Source organism: Rhinolophus ferrumequinum, chromosome 10, assembly GCF_004115265.2.
Source record: "Rhinolophus ferrumequinum isolate MPI-CBG mRhiFer1 chromosome 10, mRhiFer1_v1.p, whole genome shotgun sequence".
Classification (NCBI taxonomy): Eukaryota; Metazoa; Chordata; class Mammalia; order Chiroptera; family Rhinolophidae; genus Rhinolophus; species Rhinolophus ferrumequinum.
The window spans coordinates 2,687,718-2,703,903 of record NC_046293.1 but is presented as its reverse complement, the minus strand read 5'-3'; the positions used below and the strand labels follow the sequence as shown (position 1 = coordinate 2,703,903).

General features: G+C 48.4%; 1 protein-coding gene across 1 annotated transcript in view; it reads right to left on the bottom strand.

Annotated features, from left to right (window-relative positions):
• CERK (ceramide kinase) overlaps window positions 1-16,186 on the bottom strand; it is a 44,905-nt gene that overhangs the window by 15,678 nt on the left and 13,041 nt on the right. The window contains exons 6-10 of the mRNA XM_033116663.1: window positions 7,815-7,928; window positions 7,453-7,575; window positions 3,548-3,673; window positions 2,349-2,412; window positions 102-247 (exon numbers count right to left, since the gene is read on the bottom strand). Of these exons, the coding sequence (XP_032972554.1) occupies window positions 102-247; window positions 2,349-2,412; window positions 3,548-3,673; window positions 7,453-7,575; window positions 7,815-7,928 (573 nt within the window). The remainder of the gene's footprint in view (window positions 1-101; window positions 248-2,348; window positions 2,413-3,547; window positions 3,674-7,452; window positions 7,576-7,814; window positions 7,929-16,186) is intronic.

Sequence of the window (16,186 nt, the reverse complement as noted above, 5' to 3'; positions counted from 1 at the left end):
ACCCTTTCTTTTGAAGACTTTCTGCCGTGGGAGTTAACGATGTTCGTCTACCGGGCGTGAGTGACCGCGGGCACGGCGGGGGCGGGGGCGCCAGGCCCTACCTGCCGGGATTATGCCAATGCGCAGGGCACTGGGCACCAGGGCCACCCGCGGCTGGTTCGGGTCCACGCCTGCGCTCCTCTGCGTCCTGCCGATCAGGCCGTGCAGGACCTCGCTGAACATGCCGTCTCCACCGACACAGACGACTCTGCGGGAGCAACACAGGCACGTCAGGGCCCCTGCACTGCTGTCCCCGCGACCCCCACTCCCCAAGACTCGTCCTGGCGTTCCTGTGAGGGCCAGCGTGTCGCTGACCGCAGAACACTCCCAACTCCTTGGGGACAATCAGGGTGGCCCACAATATGGCAGACTCAGCCCCCACTTACTTCCTGGGGCTCATGTCCCCACCCCACCACCACCCATCCTTCTGGAGCAGCTCACTTCCTGCAGTCAGCTTTCCAGCCTGGGTGAGTGCCCAGCCCCGAGGCATGGCACGGCCACCAGGAGGCCAAGGCTCCCAGAATCACGAAGGGCAGGACTAGGAGCTGGCCCCAGGCCCGTGTCCCCTCAGGCTCCACTCACGGCAGGAGGCCACCTCCTCCTCACCCACAGCCTGTCCTTCCCTTCAGGCCTGACTGCCAAAACGTAAACAGACAAAACAAAACCAGAACCACCCCGCACCTGACCAAGGTCTCTGGGAACTCGGCACCCCCCGCAGGCATTCTATAAACTGGACTGACCCCTAAGACGTGACAGCGGCTCCTTCCGTGCTGACAGTCCCTCCCCATTTCCAATACCCCGTCTGATGCTTCCTTCCGGTTTCCATCAGTAGCTCCACCAGCTGCTGTCCCGGGGGAGACAGTCTCCAGCCCCTCGGCCCCACCTGTCCTCCTGGGAACACTGACCGGACTCCCACTGTGTGACCCCTAATCTACCTCCCAGAGCCTTCTTCTGGGGTCACTGCACACTGCCCGATGTCCCCAGGGGGCACAGGTGCCCACCTGAGAAGCCCAGCTTTGTGACTCCCACAGCCTTCCCAGCAGCGCTCACACGGGCACGACATGACGAGGACCCAGCACAGAGATGGCGCAGTCACCTGGGTCACACTGCTGGGAGGCGCAGACCAGGGTCAGAGCCTGGCTCGCCAGCCCTCGGCTGCCCCTTAACCTTCACACTGGCCGGACTGGAGAGGCCGCTCACCCCGCTGAGCCCCAGCTCGGCTGACAGTCCCACACTGACGCCCATCGGCTTCAAGACCTCCTTCAGCTCCTGTCTCACAGCCTTACAACATCACTGGCTCTGGGGTCAGGAATCCCTGTGTTGTCTTCCTCAAGAATCGGTCACTGGGACTCTCCCCCAGTGTTCTGGAGACCGTCCCCTCTGCGTGTGTCCTCTGCCACTGTCCAGCCAGCAACCCAGAACCTCCCCCAGCCTCCCGGGGTCCAATCCCACCTCAGTGCTACTCGCCACGTGGCTTTCAAAACAATCTTTCCAGACACACCTGATCCTATAGCTCCTCTACTTATGAGCTTTCCACCTACGGAATCAGCCACCTGATTGGGGGACAGCTGAGCACACGGCAGAGGAGGCACTGCCCTGAGCTGGCATGCCATCAGGGACAAACAACACCAGTGCAAAATCACATGGCAGGTAGCGTTCTGGCACGAGACCCCTTCTGTGTCACTGCAGCAGAAATGCACAACCAGGGTCTGACCAAGAGGAAATGTCAGGCGGACCCAACCCGGGAAACATGCTACAGAACAACTGGCCTGTCCCCTCAAAATTCAGCCACCTGAAGACGGCTGCACTGCTCTGCCCTGCAGGAGACTCGAGAGACATGACAAGTGAATTTGAAGGCAATGCACAATCCAGGCTTTTCTTCTGCTATAAAGAAACAATGGGACAAGTGGCAGAATCTGAGTAAGGAAAAAAAATAGGTAATAGTATTGTGTTGGCATTCATTTCCTTTTTGATCATTGTGTTCTGGTTCTGTAAGACAATAGCCTTGTTTTTAGGAAATATACACCGAAATATTTAGGGACAACAGCTGATCACTTTCAAATGATTCTATGTGGGTAGTAAGACGGAAAGGAAAACAGAAGTCTACGAAACAATAGTTCTCTCCAGGTGGTAGAAAAATGTGAGACTCTGAACTTTTCTGCCTTTTCTCATTTTCTACAAGAAACATGTTTACTTTTACAATTAGGGAGGAAAAAGGAAGGAAAGGGAGTGAATAAAAGTAAGACAGATGGGTAAAAGGCTGATGAGAATTTACTACTTATTAATCAAGATGAAAGGACGTTACTCACCCGTCATATTTATCTATATTCATCTCATATAAACTCTCCTCGGCATGGTTGGCGTGTTCAGTAACTGGGGGAAAAATAACATTACATCATACAGTTTACATTCAAATCTGTGAACCCTCATTTAAAATCAAAGGCAAATAAACCATTCTTTTAAAATGAGGTCCTATAAAATCTTCAGGAGGATTTCCTATAAGAAATCCTTTCCTTGATCTAACCTAAGTCCCTCTTAGAGAAAAAGAAATTGAGCTGAGCTTAATGGAACGTGAGCCTCTCTCAGAATGCATTCCCACGGGGAAAGATAGCACATTCTTCGCACTGAATTGCCAACAAACAATGACTTTTTTGAATGAAATTACTCTGTTTTATAGTTTTTCCTTATTATCCAAGTTACTTCGAAAATTTTGGAATATACCAAATTGTAGAAAATGTAAAGTTAGTCCAGAGTCTAAATACCCAACATGAGAAACAAAATCTCTATTGAAATTCTACTGTACTCACAATTTTGGGACCTTGTTTTCCCAACATCCCGTCACCATCACTTTCTGTGTGGTTAAACATTCTTTGTAAGGACCATTTTAGAGGACTACATACTATTCCGTCAGCTTCACCACAACCTTCCTGTTTCCTGTTTGGAATTTGCTATTATAAAATGTGGCAGTGGACACCTGTGTCCTTCACCCTCTGTGGACATCTGATTGTTTTCTCAGGAAAGATTGAGAAAACCAGAACATGGAGCAAAACCCCTCATTTTTAAGGCCCTTGACCCAAGTGGCCCAGTACCAAGCGCTCTTTACTAAGTTTACACGGGACCCGGAAAGCAGGGGAAGACCCGCACCCTCCCAGGGTCGAGAACTTGCGCTGAAAACTCGGTGTCACAAACGTGGCATCGCATTATGTTCCTTAAAATGTCACTTATTAGTGAAATTATTTCTAAGACTTGTTAATCGTGTCTACCCCTTCTTGCAAGAACTTTCTGCCCGTGATCTTTGCCCTTTTATCTTCTTAGTGTTTTTCTTGAGTGCTTTAAGTGAAGGGTCGCGGCTAGAAAAGTCTGCATTCTTTACTTTGCATTCTTCTCATTCTGATTTGTAAAAACACGTTCGATTTTGTTTAAAGTAATCTTGTAGGTAAAAGTCTTGTCTAGTGACCGTCTTTAGTCTCCACTTCCCTGCTACGTATTTACAAAGACTGCAACTCACCGATGACGTCAGTGGTGATGGAGGCCAGCGTGAATAATGGCGCCACCTTCCGTTCGTAGATCCGTTTGCCTTGTCCTTTCCCTCCAAATGGGTTGATAAACACTAGTAAATGCTTTGGTCTACATGCTGCAAAACAAAAACATTGTGCAAATCGCAGTGAATACAACGAAAAATCCCATCGAAGCACTGAGTCCCTGAACAGAATCAAACCACAATGGTTTCAGAATTCTGCTTAGGATCACGTGATGAAAAGCGACAGCCTCGCAGCACAGGTGGTGCTCTGCACATCTGCCAGATGTAACGACAGCCCCAGGGACTCGGGATTCGGCCGGATGAGATGTACGCCTGGCAGGTAGCAGTCCCATCCTTCTTCGTGCGAAGGAAGTGAGTTTGCAGAGAACAAGGAGAGTGACGCAGATGGACGGAAAGGGGCGTTAGGAGAGAAAGACAGATGGACAGGCACAGGAGGAGCCTGACGTGGAGATGGACAGACAGCGAGACATCAGGTGGCCTCCCAGTCCCCGGTTCCAGTCCTTCCCGAGGCCCAGCCAACCCCCGACACAGGGTCTCCTGACTCACCCCTATGTGAGTTTCTGTTTCAGTCCATTCAAGTACATTCGGATACTTAAAAAAAGAAATCTAGCAATTCAATAAAAGTAGCAAGAGGTAAGCACCCAAGAAAATGGAAAACCTAAGTCCACACAAAATCCTGTGCACGGATGTTTCCAGCAGCACCCTTCACAGAAGCCAAAAGTGGACACACAACGTCTGCTAACTGCTGACTGGACACACAAAACGTGGTCTGTCTGCAAAATGGAATGTTACTCCGCGATAAGAAGGAACAACACTGATACACAGACCAACACGAATACATGTCCAAAGCATGCTGAGAGACAGCAGCCTTCCACAAAAGAGCTCCCAGCACGTGACGCCATTTATGCAGAGTTCTAGAACAGGCAAAACGAACACATGCAACAGTAACAGAAAATCAGACTGGGGGTTGTCTGTCCACGGGGAAGGCTTGCGAGAAACTTTGGGGGTAATGTAAGCCCTATAGGGGTTTAGGTTACACCGGTATCTGTTTGTTTCAAAACTCCTTAGTTTAATGATTTGTGCATTTCACTGTATGTAAATTCTACCTCAGAACCGTATACAAATACTGACCTCTAGTTAATGACTTGCAGGCTGAAGTGTTTAAAAGTGAAGTGTCCCGATGTCTGTCACTGACTTGGAAACAGCACAAATACAACTTGCTAATGGATGGACAGACAGACATTGGCAAAGTAAATACAGCAAAATGGTAACAACTGTAGACTCTAGGTGGTGGGTAAATGGATGTTCACTGTGCAATTCTCTCAAATTTTCCATATGCCTGAAAATCTTCATACTGAAATATTGGGGGAATATACAATAGAGAAAAATCAACAAAGCCAAAAGTTGGCTCTTTGAAAAGATTCATAAAATTGCTAAATCCCTAATAAAGTTGATAAAGAAAAAGGGAGAAAACACAAATTACCAATATCAGGAATGAGAAGGGGACATTATTTCAGAATCTACAAATATTACAAGGAAAGTGAAAAGCTGTATTAATAAATGTAGGCCAATAAATCTGTAAATTTGGATGAAACAGACAAATTTCTCAAAAAATACAATTTACCAAAGCTAACAGAAGAAATAAAAGATCTGAATAGTTTAATATCTACTACAGAAACAAGTAACAAAAACCTTCCCACAAAGAAAACCCAGACTCAGATGGTTTCACTAATTAATGCTTCCAAATATTTAAAGAAAAAAGTCGCCTCGATGTTATAAAAACTCTTCCACAGAATCTGAAAGGAAGAAGCCTTTCAACTCTTCGTACATGGCCACTGTAAGCTTGACAGCAAAACCAGACAAGGACGTTACCAGAAAGGAAACTCATAGGTCTGTTTCTCTCCTGAGCTTAGGTGCAAAAATCCTAAACAAAATATCAGCAAGTCAAATCCAGAAATATATGAAAAGGGTACTACATCGTGATCAAGTGGAGTTTATCGTGGGAATACAACGGCTTTTCTACAAAGAGAAATCAATGTTCTTCCACACATTAACTCAAAAAGAAGAAAATTACACAATCATCTTAGTAGGTACAAAAAAAGCATGTATCAAATTCAACACACATTCATGATTAAAAAGAACAAATTCTCAGAAAACTAGGATTAGAAACTTCCTTAATTCGGTTTTTTAAATCTATTAAAAACCTAAGGAACATCATTCTTGACAGTGAAATGCTGAAAATTTCCCTCTGAGATCAGGACTAAGACCATCCCCCTGACCTGGAGGTCCAAACCAGGGCAAAAGTGTAGGAAGAAGCAAGAAAAGGCACAAGAACTGAAGTGGGAGAAACAGAACTCACAGCTGACAAGAAGAGTCAACAAACTATTAAAATTAATAAGTGAATTTAGCAAGGTCATTGGATGTCAGGTGAAAACTAAAATTCAATTACATTTCTATACTGGAGCAATAAACAAATAAAAAGCAAATTGGAAGCAGCGTGATGCCTGGGGAAAAGGACAGTCTGCCCCTAAATGGCGTGGGGTCAAGCAGGTATCTTCATTTAAAGAACCTTGACCGGTTACCTCACGTTATATAAAAAATCTATTCCAAATGGACTCGATTTAAATGTGAAAGGTAAAGCAAAGCTTTGAGAAGAAAACACCTCATGGCCTTGAGCAGACACAGGTGTCCTAAATAGAGCATAACCCAACCACAGAGTGAAAAAACAAAAAAAAACCCAAAAAACTAGAACTACGTTAAAACAGAATGTGTGTTCATCATCAAAAGAATGGACGGAAGAGACTGAAATTGCAAGCCACGCAATGAGAGAAGGAAGATAGCTGTAATCCATAAATCCAATACAAGGTTCAGAGCCAACATATGTAACGAGTTTCTACATATAATTGAGAAAGACAACAACCCAACAGAAAAATGGACGAAAGGGTTGAACAGAGACACCTCACAGAAGAGGATTTCCAAACGGCCCATAAACAGGAATGTTTTTCCCAACTTCATTAGCTGCCAGGGTGATGCAGATTAAAGCCATAATCAAGGCGAAGAACACCAACCAGAATTGGCTAAAATTCGAAAGGTGTGGTTAGGGGGTGGGGCTATCAGAATGCTGATGTGTGCGAGCCCCGCGCCACACACGGGGCCGAGCTCTGTGTCACACTTCACTGCACACGGCGGTGCTTGTCACAGACGTTAGACTCTGTGTCTGTGTTCCAGGCCAGTTGTGGGATAACACAAAGGTTAACACAGTTAGGGGTTCAAACCACAGAGGAGCTGAAGAACAGAATCGGGTAATATTTTTAGATACCAGTAGACCATCATAGCAAAGCTACCACTATACAGGCGTTTCTATGGATTCCATAGAAAAACAAACACATTCCATCATTCTAGGGGGCGGTTGGAGGACTTTCTCTCCAGGTTTGAATCTAGAGACTCAAAGTCTCCTGAAAACAACAGAGGACCCGACGGGGGAGGGGAGCAGGAGAAACCGAGGTCTTTTTCTGAACAGAGCAGTTGAGGCGTCCCTGAAGACGCAAAGGACAGAGCCCTGGGTCTGAGATGTGAGGAAAGGTGGGGGCAGTGGGACCCCAGGCAGCGGTAATGAACCCCGCGCCCCAGAATCAGGCTGAACTGGGAAGTGAGGGTGCGCCTGCCCTGGAGGCCGGCCTCCGGGCATCACACCTGGCCGGTCCTCTAATCAGGAGATCTGTAAAAGTCACAGTGACCCATCATCTCCAGCTTGGTTACAGGAGCTGTGAGGAGGAGGGAAGCAGAGGTCACCGCAGCAGGCACACAACACGCACACACACACTTGGGCAGCACAGCAACTCTGTGCTCTAAATATAAAAACATACACGTACTCAGCTTCTCAAGCTGCTCCCGGAGGGTCTGTAGCCACAGGTGACACAGCTGTTCGTCGGCGCAGCAGAAAGTCACCTGGGCACACTTCCAGCGGTGGCGCCGGGCTCTCCTCACTCGGTGCACTGCACAGAAACAAGTGCGTTACTAGTAGTTCCCAGCTCGCGGCCTGGTGGTGACCGACAGTGAGAACCAGCAGGGATGCCCGCGCACTCCCTACGGCTCGCTAGTAACTTCCAAGGTATATTAGGAAAAAAATCCCATGTCTCAGGTGTTTTAACCCATGTGAAAAATAAAGGAAATAGAAGATGATCAAACACCAAAACATTAATTAATGATGGGAGAAGACATTAGGCTACATTACCTGTGAAAGCGTGAGGCTTTTCGATTTTCTGCCATTTTCCACTGCTGTAGTCTTTCCCACGACTGTCTGTTTCCTCAACGGTGATGATCTCAGAAACAGGCACAGAGCAGGCATCTGTGACAACACCACATCCATGTGACAAATGAACCCATTCAAATGCACACAAACACAAGTCCAACTCCCAAATGCTGGGAACAGTTCGCTTTAATATTCATTAGAAACCCAAAAATAAAAGAGAAAGGTTTACCTAATTTTTAAGTTTAAATCTAAAAAAATCTGGGAAACTCAATGTTATCAGAGGACAAAGTGTTTTACCCAACAGAATCACCAAATGTAGTTTGCAACTTTTTAAATGATTCGCTCAGCCATTCAAGCTGCACGTGCTGACTTCCAGACCAGCTACTGCACTCAGTTTTGGTAAAGATGTTCGGGACACAGTGTCCATCCTTAGCCTGGCTCAGAAATCCAAGTGGGACAGAGGCACATAGCAAGGCCTGGAGGAAACCAGGACCCAGGACCACAGAGAGTCAGGGCCACTCTGAGGCGGAAGCCAGGGGTGGGCAAGAGGCTCTGGAAAGACCGGGATGGGTCCCATCGGATGCAGCAGGAGAAAGGGGACACTTGGCTAGACCTTGAGGATGACAGCCCCAGACATTCCCTACTCTGGGAAACCCAGGAACAGGCTGCACCTGAGCTACCTCAGGCATGTTTGGGGCAGTTTTAATTACAGAACTTCAGACACATCCAGGTAAAGCTGGACGTAAACACAGCTGTGGGAGAGGTGGGATGACAGCCTGTAACTGACACCAGGGTCCTGGAAGAACCCGCCCAGGGAAAGCAGAGGACTCAGGAACCAGAGCTGACAGAAGACAAGCCCCCAGAGGCAAAGAACTCCAGCAAGAATCTGAGAAGGTGAACAGCAAGTCACTGAAGGGCACAGGAAACACAGCTCCCAGCAGGACAGGTCCTGGGGCCAACAGTGGGGCCACCCATGGTCCTCTGACGGTGAAATGACATTGCCCTATATTGGTCAACCTAAATGTGCTGGGTACGAAGAAGAGGCATCCCACAGGATATGTGTGTGAACACAGTGAAGTATAAACAGGGACAATAATAAATCAGTGAGTGCACGAATGCTGGAGAAAGACTTGACAGTGGCAATGTGGGGCTCTTTCATTTTATACATGTAGGGGTTGCCTGCATTTTTGCATCATCTTGCAGGGCATGTGAGATTAGATAAATCACTAGATGTCAACACTGAGGTGACAAAGATGTTGGAATTATCTGACGAGGATTTTAAAGCATCCATGATGAAAATGCTTCATGGGAAATTACACGCGTAAGCAAATAAGTACATACAAAGGCTCAGCAAAGAAACCGAAGATCTAAATGGGAATTGTAGAACTGAAAAATATAATAACCCAAATAGAAAACAAATGGGTGGACTCAGCAGCAGAATGAAGGGACAGAGGAAAGAATCAGTGAACTGTAAGATATAACAATAGAAATTACTCAATCTGTACAACAGGAAAAAATAGATTTAAAAAAATTAACAGAGACTCAGGGACCTGTGGGACAATAATAAATGATCAAACATTTGTGTCACTGGAGTCCCAGAGGAGAGAAGGAGAGGGGCTGAAAAAGTATTCAAAAAATAATGGCTGAAAACTTCCCAAATTTGGTAACCTCAAATATTATAAACCCAAATAAATCCAAACCAAGACACATCATAGCCAACCTACTGAAAATCAAATACAAAGAAAAATAACTTAAAATCAGTGAGAGAGAAACAACACTTTACCTAGAGGGGAACACAATTCGAGTGACAGTGAATTTCTTAAGGGAAACCATGGAAGCCAGAAGGAAGTAGTACAATGTTTTTCCAGTGCTAAAGAAAAATAACTGTCAACTCAGAATCTTATACCCTGCAAAAATGTCCTTCAGGTATAAAGGAGAAATCAAGACATTCTCAGATGAAAGAAAACTAACAGAACTTGTCACTAGCAGACCTGCCCTAAAAGGTTCAAAGAAGAAGAAAGAAGACTCCTGGGGGTGGGGGGTGGGGGGTAGACGGGAGGAGGGGAAGAAAAAAGAAAGAACACAGTAAGCAAAAAGGCAGGAAATTACAATAGAGTTTCCTTCTCTTCTTGTCTTTTCTAAGTTATGTTTGAGTGTTGAAGATAAAAATGATAACACTACTGTGGTTCTAAATGTATGGAGGAAACTATTAAGACAAGTATAGAACAGGGAGGAGCAAAGTGATGCAGAGAAAGGTAAGGTTTCTACATTCCACTCAAACTGGTACAACAGCACCAGGAGACTAGGATGAGTTACGTATATGTAAACCGATACTTAGGGAACCACTCAAAGGCTATACATAGAGATGCACTCAAAAACAATGCATCTATTTTACCACAATAAAAAAAAATTACGATATACAGATAAGTCAAAATGGAATTCTAAAAAAAGTTTAAGTAATCTACAGGAAAGCAGGACAAGAAGACAGAAAAATGAAAAACAGAAGAAAAAGAGAAAACAAAAAATACAACGGCAGACTTAAGCCCTAACATATCAATATTTACATTAAAAAGACAGGGACAGGCCGAGCTGATTAGAAAACATGGCTCAATTCTATGCAGTCTAAAGAAACTCACTTCAAAGCTAATGATGTAAGTAAATGGAAAGTAAAAGGACGGAAAAGACGTGTCATGCAAACATTAATCAAAAAGAAAGCAGGACTGGCTATGTTAATAGAAGTTTACCAGAGACACAGAGGGACGTTACATAATGAAAAAAGGGTCGATCCTAGATGAAGATGTAGCAACTCTGAACGCGTATTCACCAAATAACAGAACGTGGAAATACATCAAGCAAAAGCTGACAGAACTACAAGGCACGATAGAAAAGTGCACAGTTACAGGTGCAGACTTCAACACTCCTCTCAACAATTGACAGAACAACTAGACGGAAAATCAGCAAGGATGTGGAAGAACTCACCACCACCATCCACGACAGGATCCAATCACGTTTCTACAAGACTCCACCCAACAACAGCAGAACACACATTCTTTTCAAATGCCCACGGAACATGTTCCAAGATAGACCACATCACTCCAATATGGTCCTTTTGTTCTTGAGTTCCCTTCAAACTTTAGTTGATATGGGCAGGTTTATTTTGTTAGAGAGAAATAAACCATCCCAATTTCAATGCCTGAGATCAGTCTGCAAATGTATGTGCTGTTCCTCAGAGGAGGCTTCAATCTACTCTGTTCTGATGGGCTTTCTGCTTACAGACAAGTGCACGGCTGGATCAGAACCCAAATGAGTGTGTTCCCCAAACTGCAGCAGTGATTCGTCCAGATGACCAGATTTGTTTGTTTTGAAGTACATCTGGATTAGATGCTTTTATAACACATCACATTGTCATTCCTCCTTCAGCAACGAAGATTTAGAGCAGGGTCAGAAATCTGCAGGCCAAATCCAGCCGGCTGCTTGCTTTTATAAATAAAAGTTTTATTGGCACACAGCCATATGCATTCATTTACATACTGTCTGTAGCTGCTTCTGTGCTAACACAGCAGAGCTGGGAAATTGGGACCCACAAAGCCTAAAACATATTTGCTATCTGGCCCTTTAAGAAAATGCTTACTGACCTATTTTAGAGCAGAGTAAAAGCCCACCTCGGAATAATCTCAGAACAATGACAGTTTTCCACTACTGCTAACTCATGTGATCTGACAATAACTGAGGCAAGTGCCGAAAGAGACGCTGCCGGGAGGACCACTGTTTTTCTGACCTCTGCTTACACCTCTTCCAGTGACTCGTGCAAATCTGGAAAGAGGTTCTGCGTGTTTTTGAAAACAGGAAAATGGGATTCCCACTTATTTCCTATTCAGACATACTGAGACGCCTCCTCTTCAAAATATGTAGGTCATCAGCTTATATAATTTGGTGACCTGCATGACTTCTGGCTTCATAATGGGACATAAGTAAGACACTCAGCACACGTCAGGCGGATTATCTATGCCGCGCTTTAGGATTTGTGGAGTTGACAACCTTAGGATGCTGTAGAATCTGTGGGCTTTACACAAACTATTCCACTTCCTTGCCACTCCCAGTGGTTTCAGGTCTACATCTCTTTAGAGAAAAGTAAAGGTGCTTACGTGAGAACAGAGCAAGAAATCACTGGGACACCCTCCCCCAAAGCTCTCACGCCAGGGGCAGTGGTGACCCCAAAATTCACCCCTGTTCCCTGCAGAGGAGGGATACAGGGTCGGAGCACCTGCGCTGCTCTCCCCCCACTACTTAGAGGGCCAGGCTGAACTCTTCCTCACACTCATCCTTCAAACACTTACTCAGCACCTACTGTGGAGGCAGCACTCAAGGTGCTCCTGGGCAGTGGGAAAGAGGAGATGAGGAGGAAATGCAGCCATCTGACACTGGATTCTGCCCCAGCGACAATGCAAGGGAGATAAACATGTCAAAAATTAAAAAGCAGAAGGAAATAACTAGCAGAGAAGTACAAACAAAATCAAATAAAAAGATTACCAAAGGGTGTTAGGAGAGCTGGCCTTGAACAAGGGTGAGGTCTGCATATGGGGAAGCAGGAGGGAATGCATTTCAAGTGCAGAGGATCAGGATGAATGGGGAAGAAGCGGGGATACAGGTGGGGTCAGGAATGGCTCAGGTGGGGCGGGTACAATGGGGTCACAGGTGGGGAGACTGGAGTGCAAGCCGGGCAGGGGAGGGCGACCCAACGGACCAGCGAGCGCGCGTATGGATGAACTTTCTAGCAAGGCAAGCATCCGTGGAGCTGCAGTATTTGTGGCTTGCCTGCGTTTTGCTGGCTGCCTCATAGGGAGTGTTGGGGACACACTCTATAAATACAGCAGTGACCTGCCCAAGGAGCTCACCACCAGCCTTGGGTGTCCTAGATGGGACTGGCGGAAGAAAGGGGAGAGTTCTCCACCCCATCCCTGGACACACACACACACACACACACACACACACACTCCTTCCAGCCCCAACTCTAAAGGAACCCACTCTATTTGAGTGTGTTCTATTTGAGTGTGGTTTACTGCAGCCAGGGGTATAATCCAGATATAGTTTCAGTTTGTTTCAAGTTCAACTAGCAGGAGGCACTTTGAGAAGCCTCTGTCAGGGTTTCCTGTTTTCAGTCGGCCCCACTTCCGACCCGGGGGCACTTGCTGGCTCACCGCGTCCTTAGGTGCAGCTCTCACGGGGTCCAGAAACCCTGCCCCTTTGAGTTCCTAGTCCCACCTTGGCTGCCAACAGAGCCATATTCCCAGCATGGAGACTCAGCGAGTGCAGAGCATGTGTTGGATTAAAAGCCCGCTCCCGTTGTACATCATGTGCCCTACAAGCAGTCAAATTATGGCTTCAAGTTTTCACATCTGAAAACAGGAGTGATATTACTGAGAAATGGAAAGGGTCAGAAGAAATAACCTAAGATGCCAGAGCTAACCCAGTGCACACAGGACCCTGGCTCGGCTCCCTTCTCTGTCCTCCTTTGAAGGCAGTTTCAATTCACCCTCCAACCCCCCAATCCACCCCTTATCCCCCCACCCCCCACACCCTCCCCACCCCATCCTGGAGCTCCATGGCACTCTCTGCCTGGCCTCCCAGGTCCTCCTAGAGGCTGTTTTTGCACAGCCTCCACCCCCTTCCTGCCCCACCAGGCCACAGTCCACCCAGGCATGTCCGGACACCTGGGGGTGGGGGCACTGGGGCTGGACTGCATTCTGCTAATTGAATTCAGTGTCCCGTGGACAGGTACATGTCTGCCCTCCGCTCTCCTGCCCTCAAGCATGAAATCATCCACCAGGGGCCTGATTGATGCCTTTTGGGGGCGCCGAGTTATGAGGAAACCCAAAGAGGGGCACAGCTGTGTCTTTGCATCACGTTGGAGAGCACAGCAGACAAGCGCAGGTCGCTCCCTAGAGGAAGCCCACCAGCCAGGGCCGCAGCCCCAGCCTCTCTGGGAGGGGACAGCCATCAGGAAGCTTGGAGGCGCCCGTACAAAAGCGCCGTCATGGTTTAAAAGGGAAGCAACCACCATTCCAGAAAGAGCGCGGCAGCTGTGGAGTAGGCGGCCAGCAAAGGCGGGCAGACCACAAGTGGACGCTGCCACCGCATACAACCCAGAATCTGGTGACCGGAAACCATAATAGCAGGCAGCCGAGAATGCCAACACTGCAAACTGGCAGTGACTGGCCTACCCCGACATTCCCATGGGTGGGGTCTGTCCAGTGTCCACGTGGCCCCTCAGACTTGAGAGAGGCCACACCTCACTGCTTACAAGCACAGCGGCTGCACTTGGACCCCCCCAAGTTCCTGGTTCGACCCCTACGTGGGCCAGTTACTTAAACACTGTATAGAGCCCAGCACAGGAGGAGCTGTCACAGAAAACCCATCATGGCTCACACAGAAGTGACCCATTCGACAGGATGATGAAGGCAGTATGTGGTCATCCTTAAGCCCAGAGATGTACAGAAACGCTCCAAAGCCCGAGGAGCGGGCCAGGCTCCCTTCGTCCCAGCATCACAGAGCAAGCATTAGAAGTAGGGGCCTGGTGCGTGGTACCAAAAGGCCCAAGGGTGATGCTATCCAAGCGTGACATTTCTCCCAAAGGGAAGAGCAGAATGATCCTACCAGAGTAGACTCTCAGACACCCAGCCACAGATAAACTCTGTGCAGACAAGGCTTCCGGTGACCCCAGAGCCAGAAACCAAGAGTTGGTCATGGGTCCAAGGCCACTTTTGACCTTGGCCGGACCTAATATTCCAGCTGTGCCCCCTCCCTCCCCTCACTTGCAGAGCCCCACAACCCCAGCGTCAGAAAATGCCTGCAGCACCCACCGCAACACCCCAGGCTGCCCCAAGGAGTCGAAAAGGCATCCCAAACTCTGCCCATGAGAATCGGGACCTCCACCACCCGATTCCCAAGAATTAAAACAATAAATTGCTCCTCCTCCCACAGCAATTTCAGACGACCGCAAACTGGGACCTCGTTCCCCTCACTTCACATATTCAAGTCTATGCAGACCCAGCCCTGCTCACCATGCCTCCTGCCTGGCACAGGCCAAGGCTCCTGACCTCACTTCCTGTCCCTCCTCAGTCTGCTCTCCTGGAAGGGCCCACAAGGATCTTTTAAGAATGCTAAGCTGGATAAAGCTGTCCAGGGGCTTCCCTGGCACTCACGGTGAAAGGCCAAATCCCTATCTCAGCCCCTTGGGAGTCAAAGGGCTCCATCCCCCCCCCCCCCCCCCCCCCCCCCGCACTGCACAGCCACACCAGCCTCCTGGCTAGTCTCAGGGCCTTTGCACTTGCTGTTCCTCCTGCCTGAATCATCTCTCCCCAACATTCACAGGTCTCTCCAGGTCTCTGGTCAAATGCTGCCATGTAAGTGAGGGCTTCTGGGACCACCTGTCCCATAGCGCCCTGCCCCCACCCTGCTGGCTTTCCTCCTCAGACCTACTTGCCCCTGTGTGCCTGTCTCCCTTTAGTGGAAAATGCTCCACTGCACTGGGATGTGGTCACATGCACCCAGCCCAGTCTGGGTACCACCAGGCCCTCAGGAACAACTTGGGGAAGAGAAATGAGTGAAATGGAACATGCCCACACTGGCCAGCTGGGGGTTTCCTGTGCCTGGACACTGCCTCCCTTGTCAGGGCTCAAACACCGGCTTCTTGAAGTCTCCTCCTCCAGGATCAAATGCCACCTCTGTGATAAGCCGCAGCCTCCGCCAGGAGCCCGGTCCCTTGCAGAGAGTGCCCTTGTCCACCCACCCACCGCAGCAGTGACCTCCAGGCCCTTGTGTCCTCTCCTTTTTGTATCTAAATGACACTTCTCCAAATCCAGAGGGCCTCTGCAGGCCACGTGTCCAGCCTGTCGCACCAGAATAACACCCGCCCCCAGCACATCCCGGACAGAAAATCATGAGACCCTTCCTTTACTTTTCGCCAGAATGGGCCCCGTACCCTGCAAGGGAGCCTCTCGGTTTCGCAACCCCGCTAAGGAGAAGCATCTGTCCCGAGGTTAAACCACTCAAACCCAGAACGCGGCGCCCGCGTCCCCTAGGGATCCTCGCCTTCAGTCGTGTCCTGCTGGTGTCCTTCAGATACCTGCGTGCTGATTAGACAGATGCGACAGCCGGCGACACCTCCTGCTGCAGACCTGCCGGCGATCGCCACGCTGCGCCTCTCTCTGGTGTCACATCCCGCAGGGGAGCGTGGGCGCCCGGCTCGTGCCCTCCCAACCGGCACGCCTGGCTCCCTCTTTGTCACCCTGTCCCGAGTGAATACACTCCCGAGCCCTGCCAGCTGTCGCCGAGACCCCCGCAGCCAGGCCTAA